This window comes from Coregonus clupeaformis, chromosome 31 (genome assembly GCF_020615455.1).
Source record: "Coregonus clupeaformis isolate EN_2021a chromosome 31, ASM2061545v1, whole genome shotgun sequence".
Classification (NCBI taxonomy): domain Eukaryota; kingdom Metazoa; phylum Chordata; class Actinopteri; order Salmoniformes; family Salmonidae; genus Coregonus; species Coregonus clupeaformis.
Window position 1 is genome coordinate 36,662,487 of NC_059222.1, and position 20,429 is coordinate 36,682,915.

A 20,429-nucleotide genomic window follows, 5' to 3' on the forward strand; every position below is an offset into this window, starting at 1 on the left:
ACCGTAACTTACTTAGGCCTATATTTCAATATATATTAAATGTATAGGCTACTGTATAAATCAATCAATCAATCAATCATTCATTCGTTTATGCCATCACACAGCGTACGAGACATTCATGCTTTGTAATGCAATGTAGCATTTTAGTTTTAAATTAAATAACAAAGGGAGCTTTGAACAATTAGCCTAAACAGTAAATAAACCGCAATTCATGAATGCATGCAACTGTTTTTAGTCTGCTGTAGTAAAGGCTTTATGTATATATTGTTTGTTAGAACAGTCTCTCTGGTACACTTATTTATTTAGTGTTCTTTACACTGTTCCAAATGGTCCGAAAAAATATTATATTGTAATCTAACAGCAACTGTTTGGCACACCATAATACTCACGCGAAGCTTGCTCCTATACCCTCCTTTTTCTTGATCTCCAGTAGTTTCCACAACTAGGTAAAATGTCTTCCACAGATCTGACTTCCCCTTTCCCTCCTGAGCAACCAGTAAACATTTGCGCGTTTCGAGGTTATTTTTCACGTCCTCCGCTTCCATTTTGTTGTCACGTGTTACTGTGTTCGGAGTTTGTTATAACCAATTTATTGATGTGATTATAATAGGCTATAGGTCAGGCCCTATAGGCCAGGCCCTATGCATGCGATGCTTACATGTTTCACATAAAGAGAGCAAGGGTTGAGGGAATAGGGAATGTTTTTCCTAAACAAGATAACTTTTCAGTCAGAAACAAGTAATAAACTAAATGGCTGAAATGATGTTGCGGCGTCATCACGGACAGCGCAGTAACCACGTGCTATGATGTTCTCTGCAGTAGGGAGGAGAGAGAGACAACGTGCGCCAGTCACACAGTCACTCCCTGTCATTTTTTTAACAAAATGTGACCATCGGGCTCTTTCTTGAGTCATTTATGTGTCTTCATTATTTAATCAAACAGTGTTCTTAAAACATCAGACAAGCTCTACCAGTCAAATGTTTGGACACACCTACTCATTCAAGGGTTTTTCTTTATTTTTAAACATTTTTACATTGTAGAATAATAGTGAAGACATCAAAACTATGAAATAGCACATATGGAATCATGTAGTAAACAAAAAAGTGTTAAACAAATCAAAGTATATTTTGTATTTGAGAATCTTCAAATAGCCACCCTTTGCCTTGATAACAGTTTTGCACACTCTTGGCATTCTCTCAACCAGCTTCACCTGGAATGCTTTTCCAACAGTCTTGAAGGAGTTCCCACATATGCTGAGCACTTGTTGGCTGTTTTTCCTCCACTCTGCGTTCCGACTCATCCCAAACCATCTCAATTGGGTTGAGGTCGGGGGATTGTGGAGGCCAGGTCATCTGATGCAGCACTCCATCACTCTCCTTCTTGGTAAAATAGCCCTTACACAGCCTGGAGGTGTATTGGGTCATTGTCCTGTTGAAAAACAAATGATAGTCCCACTAAGCCCAAACCAGATGGGATGGCGTATCGCTGTAGAATGAATTCTAAATAAATCACAGACAGTGTCACCAGCAAAGCACCCCCACACCATAACACCTCCTCCTCCATGCTTTATGGTGGGAACTACACATGTGGAAATCATCCGATCACCCACACTGCGTCTCACAAAGACACGGCGGTTGGAACCAAAAATCTCTCATTTGGACTCCAGACCAAAGGACACATTTCCACCGGTTTAATGTCCATTGCTCGTGTTTCTTGGCCCAAGCAGGTCACTTCTTCTTATTGGTGTCCTTTAGTAGTGATTTCTTTGCAGCAATTGACCATAAAGGCCTGATTCACACAGTCCCCTCTGAACAGCTGATGTTGAGATGTGTCTGTTACTTGAACTTTGTGAAGCATTTATTTGGGCTGCAATTTTTGAGGCTGGTAACTCTAATGAACTTATCCTCTGCAGCAGAGTTAACTCTGGGTCTTCCATTCCTGTGGCGGTCCTCATGAGAGCCAGTTTCAACATAGCACTTGATGTTTTTTGCGACTGCACTTGAAGAAACTTGTTCTTGAAAATGTTTCGTATTGACTGACCTTCATGTCTTAAAGTAATGATGGACTGTCGTTTCTCTTTGCTTATTTGAGCTGTTCCTGCCATAATATGGACTTGGTCTTTTACCAACTAGGGCTATCTTCTGTATACCCCCCCTACCTTGTCACAACAAAACTGATTGGCTCAAATGCATTAAGAAGGAAAGCAATTCCACAAATTAACTTTTAAGAAGGCACACCTGTTAATTGAAATGCATTCCAGGTGACTACCTCATGAAGCTGGTTGAGAGAATGCCAAGAGTGTGCAAAGCTGTCATCAAGGCAAATGGTGGCTATTTGAAGAATCTCAAATATAAAATATGTTTTGATTTGTTTAACACTTTTTTGGTTACTACTTGATTCCATATGTGTTATTTCATAGTTTTGATGTCTTCACTATTATTCTACAATGTAGAAAATATTAGAAATAAAGAAAAACCCTGGAAAGAGTAGGTGTGTCCAAACTTTTGACTGGTACTGTATGTAGTTGATTTTATTGAAACACGTAGACTGTATCTGTCTGTATATGGAAACATAAGGTTAAACAATTCGACAAATCGATTGGTCGAAAGAACAGGACGACTCTCGGTCGACCAAGATTTTTTGTTTGTTGGGGACAGCCCTAATTCTCACATAGGTTCTGGGTTCTGTCCGCTAACATGTGGAGCAATTCCCAGTCCCAGTCTCCCAGCCCAGTAGTGAATCCTCTGCAGCTTTACACACATAATATTTATAAATGAACCACATGGAAAAGTAATCTGAGACCCACTGACAGTGACAGCACCATTGACACACCTCTGGATTAGGGAAAGGCCTATATGACCAATCATCCATCAGTATTCTGCCTCAAAACTGACCAATGTATGACCTCATGCCATTGCCTGTGTTTTGTATGGTAATTTTGGCGTCATATTTTATGCAGCCCTAAGGAAAGGGTGTGGTTGTCTTGATTTCAGTTGGTGTTGTAGTTTTTGCCCAACGAGCGCAAGTGAGTGTGCTCTATGTGTTTGATGAAACAGTGATTGACGTTGTTGTGGGCGGTGCACTGTAGGATGTGCTATTTTTGTGGAAATGCAGACAAATATTTTGGATTTAGAATTCATTAAAATATGCTTGCCTTGGAAATTCAAGGACATCAGCCTCACAAATGTGTCACATCTGACATAGAAAATACTGTCTCATCTTTTTATAACTGTCTTTTTAGCATGGGTTCACTCCTCTGGGATGTACCACTGGTTGCAGAGAAAATTTGATTTGTCAAGGATCTGACAAAAATTATTGTGATTGTCTAGTTAATTTACCGGCCTCAGTGTGAGACGGAAAATAGTTAATACCCCATGTTGTTCTCTTCAGTACAGAGATAATGTTAGGGCAACAAGACAAATTGCCATTTTGGCAGTGTGATTGTTTTGATGAATGGAGTTTTTGTCCAGATTTTGTCATTCTGCTGACAGAAATAGTCTGGGCAGCTGTACTAGAGGGGGAACATGTTTCATTTGAACATGTTTGTAGTTTGAGAAATGTAGTCTGTTGGTTGTTGGACATTATTTAGTCTTATTGCACAAGATAAATCAACTTGTTGATTACGTTACATTATTAATTAACTGCTCTCTTCCTTAGTAGATGTAATCTAATTAATCCATCAGATAAATACCCATAAGACATTTAAAGCTGCAATATGTAACTTTTTGGCGGACCTTACCAAATTCACATAGAAATGTGAGTGTCACACCCTGGCTCTGGGGACTCTATATTTTGAGCCAGGGTGTGTAGTTTCTATGTGTTTGTGTTTCTATGTCGTGTTCTAGTATTGTATTTCTATGTTGGCCAGTGTGGTTCTCAATCAGAGGCAACGAGTGTCAGCTGTGGCTGGTTGTCTCTGATTGGGAACCATATTTAAACAGTCTGTTTTCCATTCGTGTTTGTGGGATCTTGTTCCGTTTTGGTTTGTTCCGTTTGGGTTGTGTTTACCGTAGGACGTCACGTTTTCGTTTTGTTGTTTTTGTATTATCACTAAAGATAATAAATATGTTTGCAACTAACGCTGCGCATTGGTCTACTCTCTACGACGATCGTGACAGAAGATCCCACCATACCAGGACCAAGCAGCGTGTCCAGGAGCAGGCAGCCTGGACGTGGGAGCAAATATTGGACGGGCAGGGGTCCTGGACCTGGGAGGAAATCCAGGCCGGGATGGATCGCCGTCCATGGAGTGAGACGGTAGAGGCGCGACGGAGAGAGGAGCAACGGCGTCAACAGTGTCGTCGTCGGACGGACGAGAGGCAACCCCAAAACATTTTTAGGGGGGGGCATACGGCATGGGCGACGGGGCAGCAGGAGGCAGCTACAGGGCGTAGTAGGAGGTTAGGTGAGGAGGCCACCAGGTTAAGGGGGCTATTGGTGCAGAGGAGCAGGAGTTAGTGGTGCAGAGGGTAGAGTTACTGGAGGCGATAAGGGAGAAGGTGAGAATAGAGGCACGGCGAGAGGAACTAGGTAGGCAGCTGAGGGAGCGGAGGGTTATGACGAAACCCAGTCCCGCTCCTCACACCAAGCAAGTGGTGTGCGTCACCAGTCCGGTCCGGCCCGTTCCTGCTCCCCGCACTAAGTTAATGGTGCGCGTTGCCAGTTCGGCCCGACCTGTTCCTGCCCCTCGCACCAAGCCTAGGGTGCGCGTCGCCAGCCCGGCCCGGCCTGTTCCTGCCACTCGCACCAAACCTACGGTGCGCGGCGCCAGCCCGGCCCGGCCTGTTCCTGCCACTCGCACCAAGCCTACGGTGCGCGTCGCCAGCCCGGCCCGGCCTGTTCCTGCTACTCGCACCAAGCCAGGGCTGCGAGTCGTCAGCCTGGTAAGGCCCGTTCCTGCTCCACGCACCAAGCCAGGGGTGCGTATCGTCAGCCCGGTCCGGGCCGTTGCTGCTCCACGCACCAAGCCAGGGGTGCGCGTCGTCAGTCCGGCACAACCCGTGCCTGGGTCACCGGTGCCTGATCAGGTACCGGTCAGCTGCTCCACAACGGAGCTTAAGCAATCCGCTCCTTCGATGTCCAGTCCAGCTCCAGCCAGCGGGACCGGACCAGGGGCGTTACGGGGGGATTATTGGAGGGTGGTGGGCAAGCCCGGAGCCGGAACCGCCTCCGAGGAGGAATGCCCACCCAGCCCTCCCCTGTTTGGGTTTTGTTGAGGCGCGGTCGCAGTCCGCGCCTTTGGGGGGGGGTACTGTCACACCCTGGCTCTGGGGAACCTATATTTTGAGCCAGGGTGTGTAGTTTCTATCTGTTTGTGTTTCTATGTCGTGTTCTAGTATTGTATTTCTATGTTGGCCAGTGTGGTTCTCAATCAGAGGCAACGAGTGTCAGCTGTGGCTGGTTGTCTCTGATTGGGAACCATATTTAAACAGTCTGTTTTCCATTCGTGTTTGTGGGATCTTGTTCCGTTTTGGTTTGTTGCCGTGTCGGTTGTGTTATACCGAGGACGTCACGTTTTCGTTTTGTTGTTTTTGTATTATCACTAAAGATAATAAATATGTTTGCAACTAACGCTGCGCATTGGTCTACTCTCTACGACGATTGTGACATGTGAGTTATAGATCTGTCATTCTCATTGAAAGAAAGTCTAAGAAGTGGTAGATCTGTTCTATGTGCACTATTTCTATGCTTCCCATTCTTATGTTTTGTATTGCATATTTTACTTTTGGTTTTGTACACCAGCTTCCAACAGTTGAAAATACAATTTGTTTAGTTATGGAAAATATATTTCACACTTGTTTAGATGGTACAATGATTCTCTACACAATGACTGCTTTTTTTGTCAGATAAACGGAAATTAGGCAAACTATTAGAATTTTAGCAACCAGGAAATGACGGAGCGATTTCTGCATATTGAATCTTTAATTGTTATGTCTATTCCTATGTTCTACTGCAAAAGTATTCTCCAAACTGATGCCTTCCCTTTTCAGGTTAAAGTGTCATCCTAAAAAATCTGTTTCTAATCTGACAAATACCTTTGCTCCTTTTCTTAAGGAGCCTTATTAGCAGGGGGGATATAACTTTTAAAAACGTATTATAAATTTTTTATCCAGTCGGATAAACACTCCAAACCACTCTGAGGCGTCCACATGTTCCTAAAGCACACCGTTGCCTCGTTTTGTATCACATTCCAATGATAAAACTGGGGGGGGGGGACAAAAATGCAATTTCAGAATGTGTGTGTGTGTGGGGGGGGGGACATGTCCCCCCTGTCCCCGTGAAAGTTGCGCCCCTGCTTATTAGTTCCTCAATAGCATTGTGCTGTGGCCTTAAGTAAACTTTAACCATGTAAAAAACCATTGAGTTGCGGTGGAAAACCTGACAGAACTTGTTCAGGATGGCTTGACGAGAACTGTAGTAGCGGCAGGCTGCCTTAGAGGCAGTGAAGTAGGCAGACAGGAGGAGTCTGTTTCTGCTCCTTCAGTAACGCTGGTAGCTCACACACATTCCATGCCTCTGCCGGGACCATGATGCACTCTCTCCGGAGTCCCCGGGAGCTAACAATGGCTAGGGAGATGTGGCACCTGCTGGGGAGTGAGGGGGAGCTCAGCGCTCACCTGGTGACGTTGATGTGCTGCATGGGTCAGTATCATATGTCTTCCTGCTTCGCTTTCCTCCAATCCTCATCTGGGATGAGAATTTCAATTGCTGACTGAGCGTTGAAGCTTGCCCTAGTTTCCCGTTTAGAGGGGGACTTTAAAACCTCCCAAAGCTAAATCCTGTTGTGTTAAAATGCTGCGTTGTAAAAGGACTAGCTTTTCTGTGATATTTGCATGTTGGTTACAAAGCCCAAGAAGATGCAGATTGCATGGGGTTGTTGTTGTTGTTGTGGTTGTTTTCAAAGCTGAGCCAGAGGCTTTGATTAATGTGAAATTTATAATGTCATGTTTTTAATGTCATGCTTTTAATGTGATTTTCTGGGCTTGTGATTGGTGTCAAATAATGCCTATGAGGGCTTGTATCAGATGGACCTTTAGGCAGAGAGATAAAAAAAAAAAAAGACATCTGGCCTGAATCCTGAATCCCACTCTGCAGCCTTCTCTCTCAGTCTTCCTGTGTGAGACAGGTAATAAGTATGGAGGGTCTCTCCCCCAAGCTGTGTGTCTCAGGACCAGTAGCCTACCGTCCATGTGCAGTGTTGCAGTACAGTAATGGATTTTGTTAGGCTAATGATACAGAAATATAAAATAGGGATTTTGTCTGTGTTGTTAGATTCTCCAAGCAAATGTTTTTGTCTGTGTAGCATACCTGGTGAGAGTTTTTGCCTTGACAGCTCACAATTGAGCCTTTATGTTTCCATTTTCTATCCCAGAGAGACTGATGTCTGTTAGAGGCTGCATGTGGAAGCGGCCAGCCTGGATGTCATGGATACAGGAAAAACAAAATAATGTGGTCGACAGTGTACAATACTGAATCATGAGTAATGGAAGCTAGGCCTCATGCATAGAAGTTACTTCTTTTCAACTACCCTTCCAAAAATATCAATCTCTCTGGAGACTAGTATATTCACTGGAAATGAACCCACATGTGTAAGTAAGCGTATTAGGATAGTCGTATTTTATCTAATAATGTTTTAAGTTTTTTTTCATGTGCTATGTTTTGTGTGGACCCCAGGAAGAATAGATGCTGCTTCTTAAACAGCCAATGGGGATCCGAATAAAAATCATAATTAAATCATATGTATACAGTAGTTGGATATTGATAAAAGGAATGAAGGGCTCATTAAAGAACTGTAGAGTTATGTAGTAAATCACACATACCATGTCACAATTCTGCTTGTCATGTAAATTACCATTCCCTGTGTGTGTGTGTGTGTGTGTGTGTGTGTGTGTGTGTGTGTGTGTGTGTGTGTGTGTGATATGGTGTGTGTGTGTGTGTGTGTGTGTGTATGTGCTGTGTGCTGTGTGCTGTGTGCTGTGTGTGTGTGTGTGTGTGTGTGTGTGTGTGTGTGTGGTAATGACTGGAATGGTATTGAATACATCAAACACATGGTTAGCTCCGTTCCAGCCATTATTATGAGCCGTTCTCCCCTCTGCATCCTCCTGTGATGCTTACTGTATGTACTGTATGTAAAGTACCTTCCTAAATGTATTTTGTGTGTGTCTTTTCCTCAGATGAAAGAGACAGAGTGCAGAAAAAGACTTTTACAAAATGGATAAACCAACATCTCCTGAAGGTAAGAATTGTATGCCCACAGAGCCTCTTTTAGAAACACATTCTTAGAAAAATAAGTGCTATCTAGAACCTAAAAGGGTTCTTCAGCTGTCCCCATAGGATAACCCTTTTTGGTTCTAGGTAAAACACTTTTTGGTTCCAGGTAGTAGAACCATTTTGGGTTCCATGTAGAACCCTCTGTGGAAAGGGTACTACATGGTTCCAAGTAGAACCGTTTTGGGTTCCATGTAGAACCCTTTTGAAAGAGGGTTCTACATGATCCCAAAAGGGTTCTACTACCTGGAACCAAAAAGTGTTTTACCTGGAAGCAAAAAGGGTTCTCCAATGGGGACAGCCGAAGAACCCTTTTGGAACCATTTTTTCTAATAGTGTACCATTAATTCTATTAATCTTTCCTTTTATTGGATTGGGGAGACTTTATTTGGCCTTCCATTTCAATGATCTACTAAGAGACTTACTGTAATATGAGAGAGAAAGTTAGGCCTTTGTTTTAATATTGTGGCCTGCACTAGTCTTAAAGGAAAAATCCACTCAAAAACGATATGTTGGTATTTTGTTTCATTAGTCCACTGTTAATACAGACCCAAAATGTTTTGCATGTCAGCAGTCAAGTTTTCAAGATATAGGATTTTCAAGAAGAAAAGTGTCATTTGCCAAATTATCATGATGATGTAGCAAGTGACACTTTGCTTCTTGAAAGTCCAATACCAACATATCGTTTTTGAGTGGATTCTTCCTTTAATCCAATTCATCATAGTTACAGTGGTAGCTGGGTTCAGTCTAGGCATGTAGATGAATCTGTTTTGCTTTTCCCATGGCAGTAGGACTCTTGTTGTGTATGAGTCTGGTCTCATAGGTAGAGGATTTCTCACATGCCTCACTGCCTAATTACCGTATTGTACCTCCACCTCTCTGTCATCACCTTTCAGCCATTCTGTGTTGAAATGGTTACTGTTTATACAACATACAGATAAAAGAGTGATGGTATGATGGTAATGATAATGGAAAGACAGGCTGTTTCATGTTTTAGCCCTGTCAGTTTCCATGACGATTAAATATACTGTGTAATTACCTGATAAGGGGAATAATCCATTAAATACGTTTGTTTATCCTCAGCCACTTAGTGCCACTACTGATGACAGATCTTTAGCAGAGGTGCCAATGGGAGATGGTTTTTGCTAGCTTGCCAGTGTCAGTCCTGGCTACATGTCTTCTTCCACCCATCCCATGGTGCAGTGTACATGTACCGAGTCGTTTTTGTTTACTCAGAAGGAATGTGGAATTAGGGAACACCTAGTCAGAGAGGCAGAGCAACAACTGTCTGTATGCTCTGTCTCACTGTCTTCACAAATTATTAATTTCGATATTGTGAGGCAGTATATGAGCAAGCATGAAATATTTCAAGGCAATTCGTTATTATGCATGCAAATCCGTGTCTGTTTATTGTGTAACGTGCTTAGGGAGCAAGTTATAATCCCGTTTTTTGTCACATATTCAAGTGATTTAGCCTGCTTGATTTGGTGTTGTAAACCCACTAAGCTAACACATGGCACAGCTGTGACATTTTTATGATGCTAGGGCATTGGTGCTGGATAGTTTGAGTAATGTTGTAACAGTGGCATTAATTACAAGGCTCTGTTTATACCACAGATGGAGGAGGAATATCAAGGCTATATGAGTTCAATTATGTCATATTTTCATAATTTTTCCCAATCACCTCAGATATTAAAGGTAAAATGCAGCCGTTTTTATCTCAATATCAAATAATTTCTGGGTAACAATTAAGTACCTTACTGTGATTGTTTTCATTTAAATGGTCAACAAGAAACAAAAATAGATTCTTAGTAAAGAGCAATTTCTCAAGCAAGACTGTCTGGGAGTGGTCTGAGTTGGGAGGAGAAAACAGTTATTGGCAGAGAGGTGTGGAACTCTCTTTCTTATTGGTCTATTAACTAATGTACTGCCTGGTGATGTCACTAGGCAGGCCAAAACTCCATCCCATCAAAACAGGCTGAAATTTCAGTTGGTCTTTTCAAACAGCTCTTATACTAAAAGGCCATTATCATAATTTTCAAATTTTCACAGTATTATTCCAACCTTATAGTGTGGAAATATACACTGAACTAGGGCTGACCCCATTTAGTCGACTGGTCGAATGTTTGGTTGATAGACTGTTGGTCGCAAAAAAATGGTGCACAAGACACCTGTCTCAGTGGACTAATCCATTGTGGAGAACACGGGGATGGCACAGTCCATCACTCTAAGACATGTGATACTGAAATTGTATATTATTATATTCTGAAAAAATAATGGTGCAACACTAATAAATCTAATATTATTTTATAACAAATGCACTTCCTCCCGCGTTGGATACGGTTGCTGTCCGCGGTTCTGAAACATACAAACATCTTCAGTGCGCTGTAGAATTGATGAAACCCCAACTTAATTAGGTCTATAATCAATAGCCTAACTGTTAAATGTGCCTGCCTTTATAAATCATCCATTTATACAGTATCTACAGAAATAAGACAGATCTTGTTTCTGTTGCCTGTTTGAGTGTTTGTTTAATTAATAGCCTACTGATTCTGTGAGCTCCAAGCCTCATGCAACTGCAAAATGTCGGATAAACCAATTTCACAGATTCTGCTGTTATTAATCTTTGCTATTCAGACTGGTATTACTTATAATTTATTTAATGTTGTTTACACTGTTCCTAACAGGCAGAAAAATTATATTGTAATCTAACAGCACCTGTTTGTCACATAATATGCACGCAGCTCTCGCTCCTATACCCTCCCTTTTCTTGATATCCTTATTTGTATTATTACAATTATTATGATCATCATTATAATAATAAATAATGTCGTTATCATTAGTAGGCTTTGTATAGCAGCCTTGTATAACCACCATCGAGCTGTAGGCCTAAGAGCGCATCCTGTTTAGTCTTATTACCGTAACTTACTTAGGCCTATATTTCAATATACAGTGCATTCAGAAAGTATTCAGACCCCCTTGACTTTTTCCACATTTTGTTACAGCCTTACTCTAAAATGTATGAAATTGTTTTTTCTCCTCATCAATCTACACACAATACCTCGTAATGACAAAGCGAAAAACAATTTTTTGGGACATTTTTGCTAATTTATAAAAAATACAAAACTGAAATATAACATTTACATACACTACCGGTCAAACGTTTTAGAACACCTACTCATTCAAGGGTTTTTCTTTATTTTTACTATTTTCTACATTGTAGAATACAAGACATCAAAACTATGAAATAACACATATGGAATCGTGTAGTAACCAAAAAAGTGTTAAACAAATCAAATATATTTTATATTTGAGATTCTTCAAATAGCCAACCTTTGCCTTGATGACAGCTTTGCAACTGTTTTTAGTCTGCTGTAATAAAGTCTTTATGTATTCATTTTCGTTAGAACAGACTTATTTATTTAGTGTTGATTACACTGTTCCAAATGATCAGAAAAAAATATAATATTGTAATCTAATGGCAACTGTTTGGCACACATAATACTCACACAAATCTCCAGTAGTTTCCACAACTAAGTAAAATGTCTTCCACAGATCTGACTTCCCCTTTCCCTCCTGAGCAACCAGTAAACATTTGTCCGTTTTAAGTTTATTTTTCACGTCTTCCGCATCCATTTGTCTGTCATGTGTTAATGTGTTCTGAGTTTGATGTAACCAATTTATATGATAGGGTATAGGTCAGGCCCTATTGGTCACATGCATGCAATGCTTACATGTTTCACGTAAAGAGAGCAAGGGTTGAGGGAATAGGGAATGTTTTTCCTAAACAAATGAGGGATTTCGGTAACAGGCACTCGCTGTCATTTTTTTTAAGACAGTGTGACCATCGGGCTCTTTCTTGAGTAATTTGTGTGTCTTCATTATTTAATCAAATGGTGTGCTTAAAGCATCAGACAAGCTCAGTTCACATGTAGTTGATTTTATTCAAATACATAGGGTGTGTCTGTCTATATTTGGAAAAATAAGGTTAAATATTTCGACCAATCGATTGGTCGAAAGAACAGGACGACTCTCGGTCGATCAATATTTTTTTTCGTCGGGGACAGCCCTAAACTGAACAAAAATATAAACGCAACATGCAACAATTTCTAATATTTTACTGAGTTACAGTTCATACAAGGAAATCAGTCAATTTAAATAAATTCATTAGGCCCTAATCTATGGATTTCACATGACTGGGAATCAGTGGCGGTCGGTGCCGTTTAAGATGAGGGAGGCTGATCATTTTTCTTAAGAGCATAACCTTATTTCTATTACAGCATATTGGATGACTGTCATTCATATTCCATCCACCCAGCTCAATTTAACATCGATGGGTTTAGGCTACTACATGATACTTGAATTATCCCTGTACCCATCATGAGGTTGCTACAACCTAGCCTATGAATGAAAGTTTACAACGTAGGTGCACAGGTCGAGAGAATTTTTAGTAATCAAGGTGACAGTGGCACATTCAAATGTGAATTTCTATTGGACAGATTCAGGTATGTTTTTCCCCGTTTCGTTCCGTTTGCTTCTGTTGAAGTTTTTCAACAGAATTGGCGGAATGAATACACCCCTGATCACACGCAAACATTTGTCTGTAACCATGGGAAAAAACCTTTCCAATCCAAACCTTCATATCATGACCGCTAACTACTACACACAGCCTACATCGATGTCACGTCATAGTCAACATAGCTACTAGAACTAACGCGTTAGTAAACCCGCTACAATCATGCAGTACAGTGTACAGTCAGAAAGCAGTTTAGCAGTTACATCGGTGGGCCCCAGTGTCAATAAATTAATAAAACCAAAAGCTTACCTTGACTTGGAAGAGTTCCAGTGTTGGATAGCCATAGCCAGCTAGCTAAAATAGCATCCATCTGCTTGAGCCGGGTATTTGAGTAGGCTAGCAAATACAAAAATAACCAAATATATTTTCTCTCTCTCTCTCTCTCTCTCTCTCTCTCTCTCTCTCTCTCTCTCTCTCTCTCTCTCTCTCTCTCTCTCTCTCTCTCTCTCTCTCTCTCTCTCTCTCTCTCTCTCTCTCTCTCTCTCTCTCTCTCTCTCTCTCTCTCTCTCCTTAATTTAGGAAAACATACATTTGTTCTAAACTGTTCAACAATTGTCTTTCTCTGAGACAACTACTCACCACACTTTATGCACTTTAGTGCTAGCTAGCTGTAGCTTATGCTTTCAGTAATAGATTAATTATCTAATCCTTTGATTGGGTGGACAATGTCAGTTCATGCTGCAAGAGCTCTGATAGGTTGGAGGATGTCCTCCAGAAGTTGTCATAATTACAGAAGCTAGCTGTCCTCCGGCTACACCATGGTGCTACCCTACAGAGTGCTGCTGGGGATACTGTAGACCTTCATTGCAAAACAGTGCGTTTTAATAAATTATTTGGTGACGGGAATATATTTAGTATAGTTTTATCTAAAAAGGATAACTTTTTTAATGTTTCACTATTTTTATTTTTTATTAAATTCCTCTGAGGACCCTCCACTGCTGTGAATACAGATATGCATATGTTGGTCACAGTTAGCTTAAAAAAAGGTAGGGGCGTGGATCAGAAAACCAGTCATTATCTGGTGTGACCACCATTTGCTTCATGCAGCGCGACACATCTTCTTCGCATAGAGTTGATCAGGCTGTTGATTGTGACCTGTGGAATGTTGTCCCACTCCTCTTCAGTGGCTGTGTGAAGTTGCTGGATATTGGCAGGAACTGGAACATGCTGTCATACACGTTGATCCAGAGTATCCCAGAAATGCTCAATCAAATCAAACCAAATCAAATTGTGTTGGTCACATACACATAATTAGCAGATGTTATTGTGGGTGTAGAGAAATGCTAGCTAGCTCCAACAGTGCAGTAGTATCTAACAATTCACGAATCTAAAAGTAAAATAATGGAATTAAGAAATATATAAATATTAGGACGAGCAATGTCGGAGTGGCATTGAATAAAATACAGTAGAATAGAATACAGTAAATACATATGAGATTAGTAAAGTGGTACGTAAACATTATTAAAGTGACTAGTGTTCCATTATTAAAGTGGCCTGTGATTCCATGTCTATGTATATAGGGCAGCAGCCTCTAAGGTGCAGGATTGAGTAACCGGGTGGTAGCCGGCTAGTGATGGCTATTTAACAGTCTGATGGCCTTGAGATAGAAGCTGTTTTTCAGTCTCTCGGTCCCAGCTTTGATGCACCTGTACTGATCTCGCCTTCTGGATGATAGCGGGGTGAACAGGCTGTGGCATGGGTGGTTGATGACCTTGATTATATTTTTTTCCTGTGACATCCTGTGTAGCTGTCCTGGACGGCAGGCAGTGTGCCCCCGGACCACCCTCTGGAGAGCCGGTGGTTGCGGGCGGTGCAGTTTGCCGTACCAGGCGGTGATACAGCCCGACAGGATGCTCTCAATGATGCATCTGTAAAAGTTTGTGAGGGTCTTAGGGGACAAGCCACATTTTTTCAGCCTCCTGAGGTTAAAGAGGCGCTGCTGCACCTTCTTCACCACACTGTCTGTGTGCGTGGACCATTTCAGATTGTCAGTGATGTGTACGCCGAGGAACTTGAAGCTTTCCACCTTCTCCACTGCGGTCCCGTCGATGAGGATAGGGGTGTGCTCCCTCTGCTGTTTCCTGAAGTCCACGATCAGCTCCTTCATTTTGTTGACATTGAGGAAGAGTTTATTTTCCTGGCACCACTCTGCCACGGCCCTCAGCACCTCCCTGTAGGTTGTCTTGTCATTGTTGGTAATCAGGCCTACTACTGTTGTATCGTCTGCAAACTTGTTGATTGAGTTGAAGGCGTGCCTGGCCACGCAGTCATGGGTGAACAGGGAGTACAGGAGGGGGCTGAGCATGCACCCCTGTGTTGAGGATCAGCGAAGTGGAGGTGTTTTTTCCTACCTTCACCACCTAGGGGTGGCCCGTCATGAAGTCCAGGACCCAGTTGCACAGGGCGGGGTTCAGACCCATTGCCCTAAGCTTAATGATGAGCTTGGAGGGTACTATGGTGTTGAAGGCTGAGTTATAGTCAATGAACAGCATTATTATGTAGGTATTCCTCTTGTCCAGATGGGATAGGGCAGTGTGCAGTGCGATAGCGATTGCATAGTCTGTGGATCTATTTGGGCGGTAAGCAAATTGAAGTGGGTCTAGGGTGTCAGGTAAGGTAGAGGTGATATGATCCTTAACTAGCCTCTCATAGCACTTCATGATGACAGAAGTGAGTGCTAGGGAGCCATAGTCATTTAGTTCAGTCACCTTTGCTTTCTTGGGTACAGGAAAAATGGTGGACATCTTGAAGCAAGTAGGGACAGCAGACTGGGATAGGGGGAGATTGAATATGTCCGTAAACAGTCCAGCCAGTTGGTCTGCGTATGCTCTGAGGACGCGGTCAGGGATGCCGTCTGGGCCGGCAGCCTTGCGAGGGTTAACACGCTTAAATGTCTTACTCACGTTGGCCACGGAGAATGCGAGCCCACAGTCCTTGGGAGCGGGCCGCATCGGTGGCACTGTGTTATCCTCAAAGCGGGCGAAGAAGGTGTTTAGCTTGTCCGGGAGCAAGACGTCGGTGTCCGCGACGTGGCTGGTTTTCCCTTTGTAATCTGTGATTGTCTGTAGACCCTGCCACATACGTCTCGTGTCTGAGCCTTTGAATTGCGACTCCACTTTGTCTCTGTACTGACATTTTGCCTGTTTGATTGCCTTGCGGAGGGAATAACTACACTGTTTGTATTCTGCCATATTCCCAGTCACCTTGCCATGGTTAAATGCGGTGGTTCGCACTTTCAGTTTTGCACGAATGCTGCCATCTATCCACGGTTTCTGGTTTGGGTAGGTTTTAATAGTCACAGTGGGAAGAACATCCCCTATACACTTCCTGATGAACTCAGTCACAGTGTCTGTGTATACGTCAATGTTATTCTCAGAGGCTACCCGAAACATATCCCAGTCCGCGTGATCAAAACGATCTTGAAGCATGGATTCCGATTGGTCAGACCAGTGTTGAATAGACCTTAGCACGGGTACTTCCTGTTTGAGTTTCTGCCTATAGGAAGGGAGGAGCAAAATAGAGTCGCGATCTGATTTGCCGAAGGGAGGGCGGGGGAGGGAGGGCCTTATAGGCATCTCCAAAGGGGGAGTAGCAGTGGTCTAGTGTTTTCCCAGAGCGAGTACTACAGTCAATGTGTTGATAGAACTTCGGTAGCGTTGGTGACATGTCTGTTGAGACATGTTCAGCTTCCAGGAATTGTGTACAGATCCTTGCGACATTATCATGCTGAAACATGAGGTGATGGTGGCGGATGAATGGCACGACAATGGGCATCAGGATCTCATCACAGTATCTCTGTGCATTCAAATTGCCATCGATAAAATGCAATTGTGTTCGTTGTCCGTAGCTTATGCCTGCCCATACCATAACCCCACCACCACCTTGGGGCACTCTGTTCACAACGTTGACATCAGCAAACCACTCACCCACACAATGCCATCTGCCATCTGCCATCTACCCGGTACAGATAAAAACGGAATTCATCCGTGAAAAGCACACTTCTCCAGCGTGCCATTGGCTATCGAAGGTGAGCATTTGCCCACTGAAGTCAGTTACGAGGCTGAACTGCAGTCAGGTCAAGACCCTGGTGAGGACGACGAGCACGCAGATGAGCTTCACTGAGACGGTTTCTGACAGTTTGTGCAGACATTTTTCGGTTGTGCAAACCCACAGTTTCATCAGCTGTCTGGGTGGCTGGCCTCAGATGATCCCGCAGGTGAAGAAGCCGGATGTGAATGTCCTGGGCTGGCGTGGTAACACGTAGTCTGCAGTTGTGAGGCCGGTTGGACGTACTGCCAAATTCTCTAAAACGACGTTGGAGGCAGCTTATGGTAGAGAAATGAAAATTATATTATCTGGCAACAGCTCTGGTGGACATTCCTGCAGTCAGTATGCCAATTCCAAGCTTCCTCAAAACTTGAGACATCTGTGGCATTGTGTTGTGTGACAAAACTGCACATTTTATAGTGGCCTTTTATTTTCCCCAGCACAAGGTGCACCTGTGTAATGATCATGCTGTTTAATCAGGTTCTTGATATGCCACACCTGCAGGTGGATGGATTATCTTGATGAAGGAGAAATGCTCACTAACAGGGATGTAAACAAATTTGTGCACACAAGTTTAGAGAAGTAAGCTTTTTTGTGCATATGCAACATTTCTGGGATCTTTTATTTCAGCTCATGAAACTTGGGACCAGCACTTTACATGTTGCGTTTATATTTTTGTTCAGTGTAAATAAAACACTGGAAAATCACGTTTTTGACTGCACTGGGCCTTTAATATCTGAATTTGAGAGTAAACTGTGCCACAGGAAAGAAAATCATTCTCTAGATCATCTGTGCCTGGGTCAACATGCCTTACCCCCAGTGACATTGTCTGCTGGATTTAAACGGTGCTGAGTAACAGTGGGGGGGGAATATTTGGCTGACCCTCTAGTAACAGGGGAGCGGGACTATTTTGGCCCCACAGCTGTGCCTGTTAGCTGGGATTATGTGGTGGAGACAAGAGGAGCCTGCCACCTGGTATAGGTAAACTAGTAACAGGGGAGCGGGACTAATTTGGCCCCACAACTATTTGTGTATTTGTTTATTTGGATCCCCATTAGCTTTTGCAGAAGCATCAGCTACTCTTCCTGGGGTCCACTGAAAACACAAAACATGACAAGTAACAAAACACTGATACACTGATTGTCAGGCTGACGTGTATGCGGTAAACGAAGTCAAGCGCAGGACACCGAGCTACTGGCAGACGTACTTTACTGAACACAGTATAGAAAGTACAAAACCAAAAAACCTCCTAACAGGGAGGAACAATACTCGCACACAACAGCTACTGCCGACCTCACGAAAAACAATCACACATAATAAACTAGGAGAGACAGGGGATTTTAAAGGGAATACAATGCAACATAATTGGAAACAGGTGTAAACAATAAAGACCAAACAAGACAAACACCGAAACATAGATCGGTAGCAGCTAGTACTCCGGGGACGACGAACGCCGAAGCCTGCCCGAGCAAGGAGGAGGAGCAGCCTCGGCTGAATCCGTGACACTGATAGACAAAGACAGTCACACAAATTTAAAATACAACGATATACAAACAATACAACTGTGCCTGTTAGCTGGGGTTATGTGGTGGAGACGAGAGGAGCCTGTCGCCTGGTCACCGGGCAGCCGGGGGATTTCACAGGCCTGGTGGTATTCAGGACAGGAAGAAAGGGAGATGGGCCTACTGGAAAGCCTAGAACTGGTCTGGAGTTGTTGAGTGTGGGGCAGGATGAACCATGGATATGTGCTTCCTCTGTTATTCAGAGGCAGGGCTCTAGTCTCTGAAGGGGAGGGGCCAGGAACCTGATTGGAATTATTCTGATAAAGCCTTTGCTGTTACATCTTTGAGAGAAATGTTAAGACCATATAACCCTGATTCCCAGCCTCTTTGCAGCATGTCAGTCACAGTCAGTGGAGCTTTTTGGATTCTTGTTTAAATTGACATGCTGTGCTGTAAATCATTTTTGGCCAGTCTTCTCCTTTTCATCTAACTATATAACCAACTCAGCACGGTGCTATCACTGTCACTACAAGCCTTTTGTGAAGAAAGACAGATTAGCCCCTGTTAGTCAGGTTTTCTGAAACAGGTTATGCATAACTCAAAAGGTCAGCATGTGTTAAAAGAAGCACATGGAGAGACGTGGCTTTTGTTTGTTTTTGACAGAGTAGAAGTATATCAACGGCTCAGATTGAATTATGGGAAGGGGGAGGGGCAGCTGCTCTGTATGCAGGAATGATAGTAGTATAATGATTTGACCCTAACTTTAATCCAGAGCACATTCAAAGGTTGAATGTCTGTACTTTTTCTGTCAAAGTTTACTTTACCATTGTATGGGTGACTACTCACTCAGCCTGTATTTGTTAAGCTTGTAAAATATGCTAATTATATGGTGATAAATCACAGCCTTTAAAATACGGTCAGGAAATGTCAACATAATGTAATTTAAGGGAGCCTAATTGTAGTTTCAGTCAGGCAATATACTGTAAATGCTTTGAGATTGAAATCAGACCTGGGTCAAATACATTATGTAAAATACTTTCAAATACCTGAAATGCACTTGATTTAGTTTACACGCTACAATGGAACCAATAGAGTAGTCTCAAAAGTGCAAACTCCAAGCTAAATTGACATACTATTTGACACAGGTCTGATTTTAGTATCCCAATAGGTATGCACTCTCATCATGTTTAAGGCTCCTGAACAGCTTCTACACCCAAGCCATAAGACTGCTGAACAGTTAATCAAATTGACTATTTGCATTGACTCTCTTGCACCTGCTCTATGCACACTCATTGGACTCTACCCACATACTCACACATTCTACACTGAAACTCCAACACACACATACACACACGCACACACACACACACTACATACGCTGACACACAAAACACACACACACACATGCATATTGATGCCACATACACCAACACACACACACACACATACACACACACACACGCACACACACACACACACACGCACACACACACACACACACACACACACACACACACACGCACACACACACACTTTCACACTCTTTCACACTCACATACTCTGCTGCTACTCAGTTTATTATATATCCTGATTGCCTAGTAACCTACCCACATGTACAGTGGGGAAAAAAAGTATTTAGTCAGCCACCAATTGTGCAAGTTCTCCCACTTAAAAAGATGAGAGAGGCCTGTAATTTTCATCATAGGTACACGTCAACTATGACAGACAAAATAAGAAAAGAAATTCCAGAAAATCACATTGTAGGATTTTTTATGAATTTATTTTCAAATTATGGTGGAAAATAAGTATTTGGTCACCTACAAACAAGCTAGATTTATGGCTCTCACAGACCTGTAACTTCTTCTTTAAGAGGCTCCTCTGTCCTCCACTCGTTACCTGTCTTAATGGCACCTGTTTGAACTTGTTATCAGTATAAAATACACCTGTCCACAACCTCAAACAGTCACACTCCAAACTCCACTATGGCCAAGACCAAATAGCTGTCAAAGGACACCAGAAACAAAATTGTAGACCTG

General features: G+C 42.6%; 1 protein-coding gene across 1 annotated transcript in view; it reads left to right on the forward strand.

Annotated features, from left to right (window-relative positions):
- The window catches only part of LOC121547101 (dystonin), a 198,177-nt gene that overhangs the window by 42,390 nt on the left and 135,358 nt on the right, over nucleotides 1–20,429 (forward strand). The window contains exon 5 of the mRNA XM_041858211.2: nucleotides 8,175–8,236. Within this exon, the coding sequence (XP_041714145.2) occupies nucleotides 8,175–8,236 (62 nt within the window). The remainder of the gene's footprint in view (nucleotides 1–8,174; nucleotides 8,237–20,429) is intronic.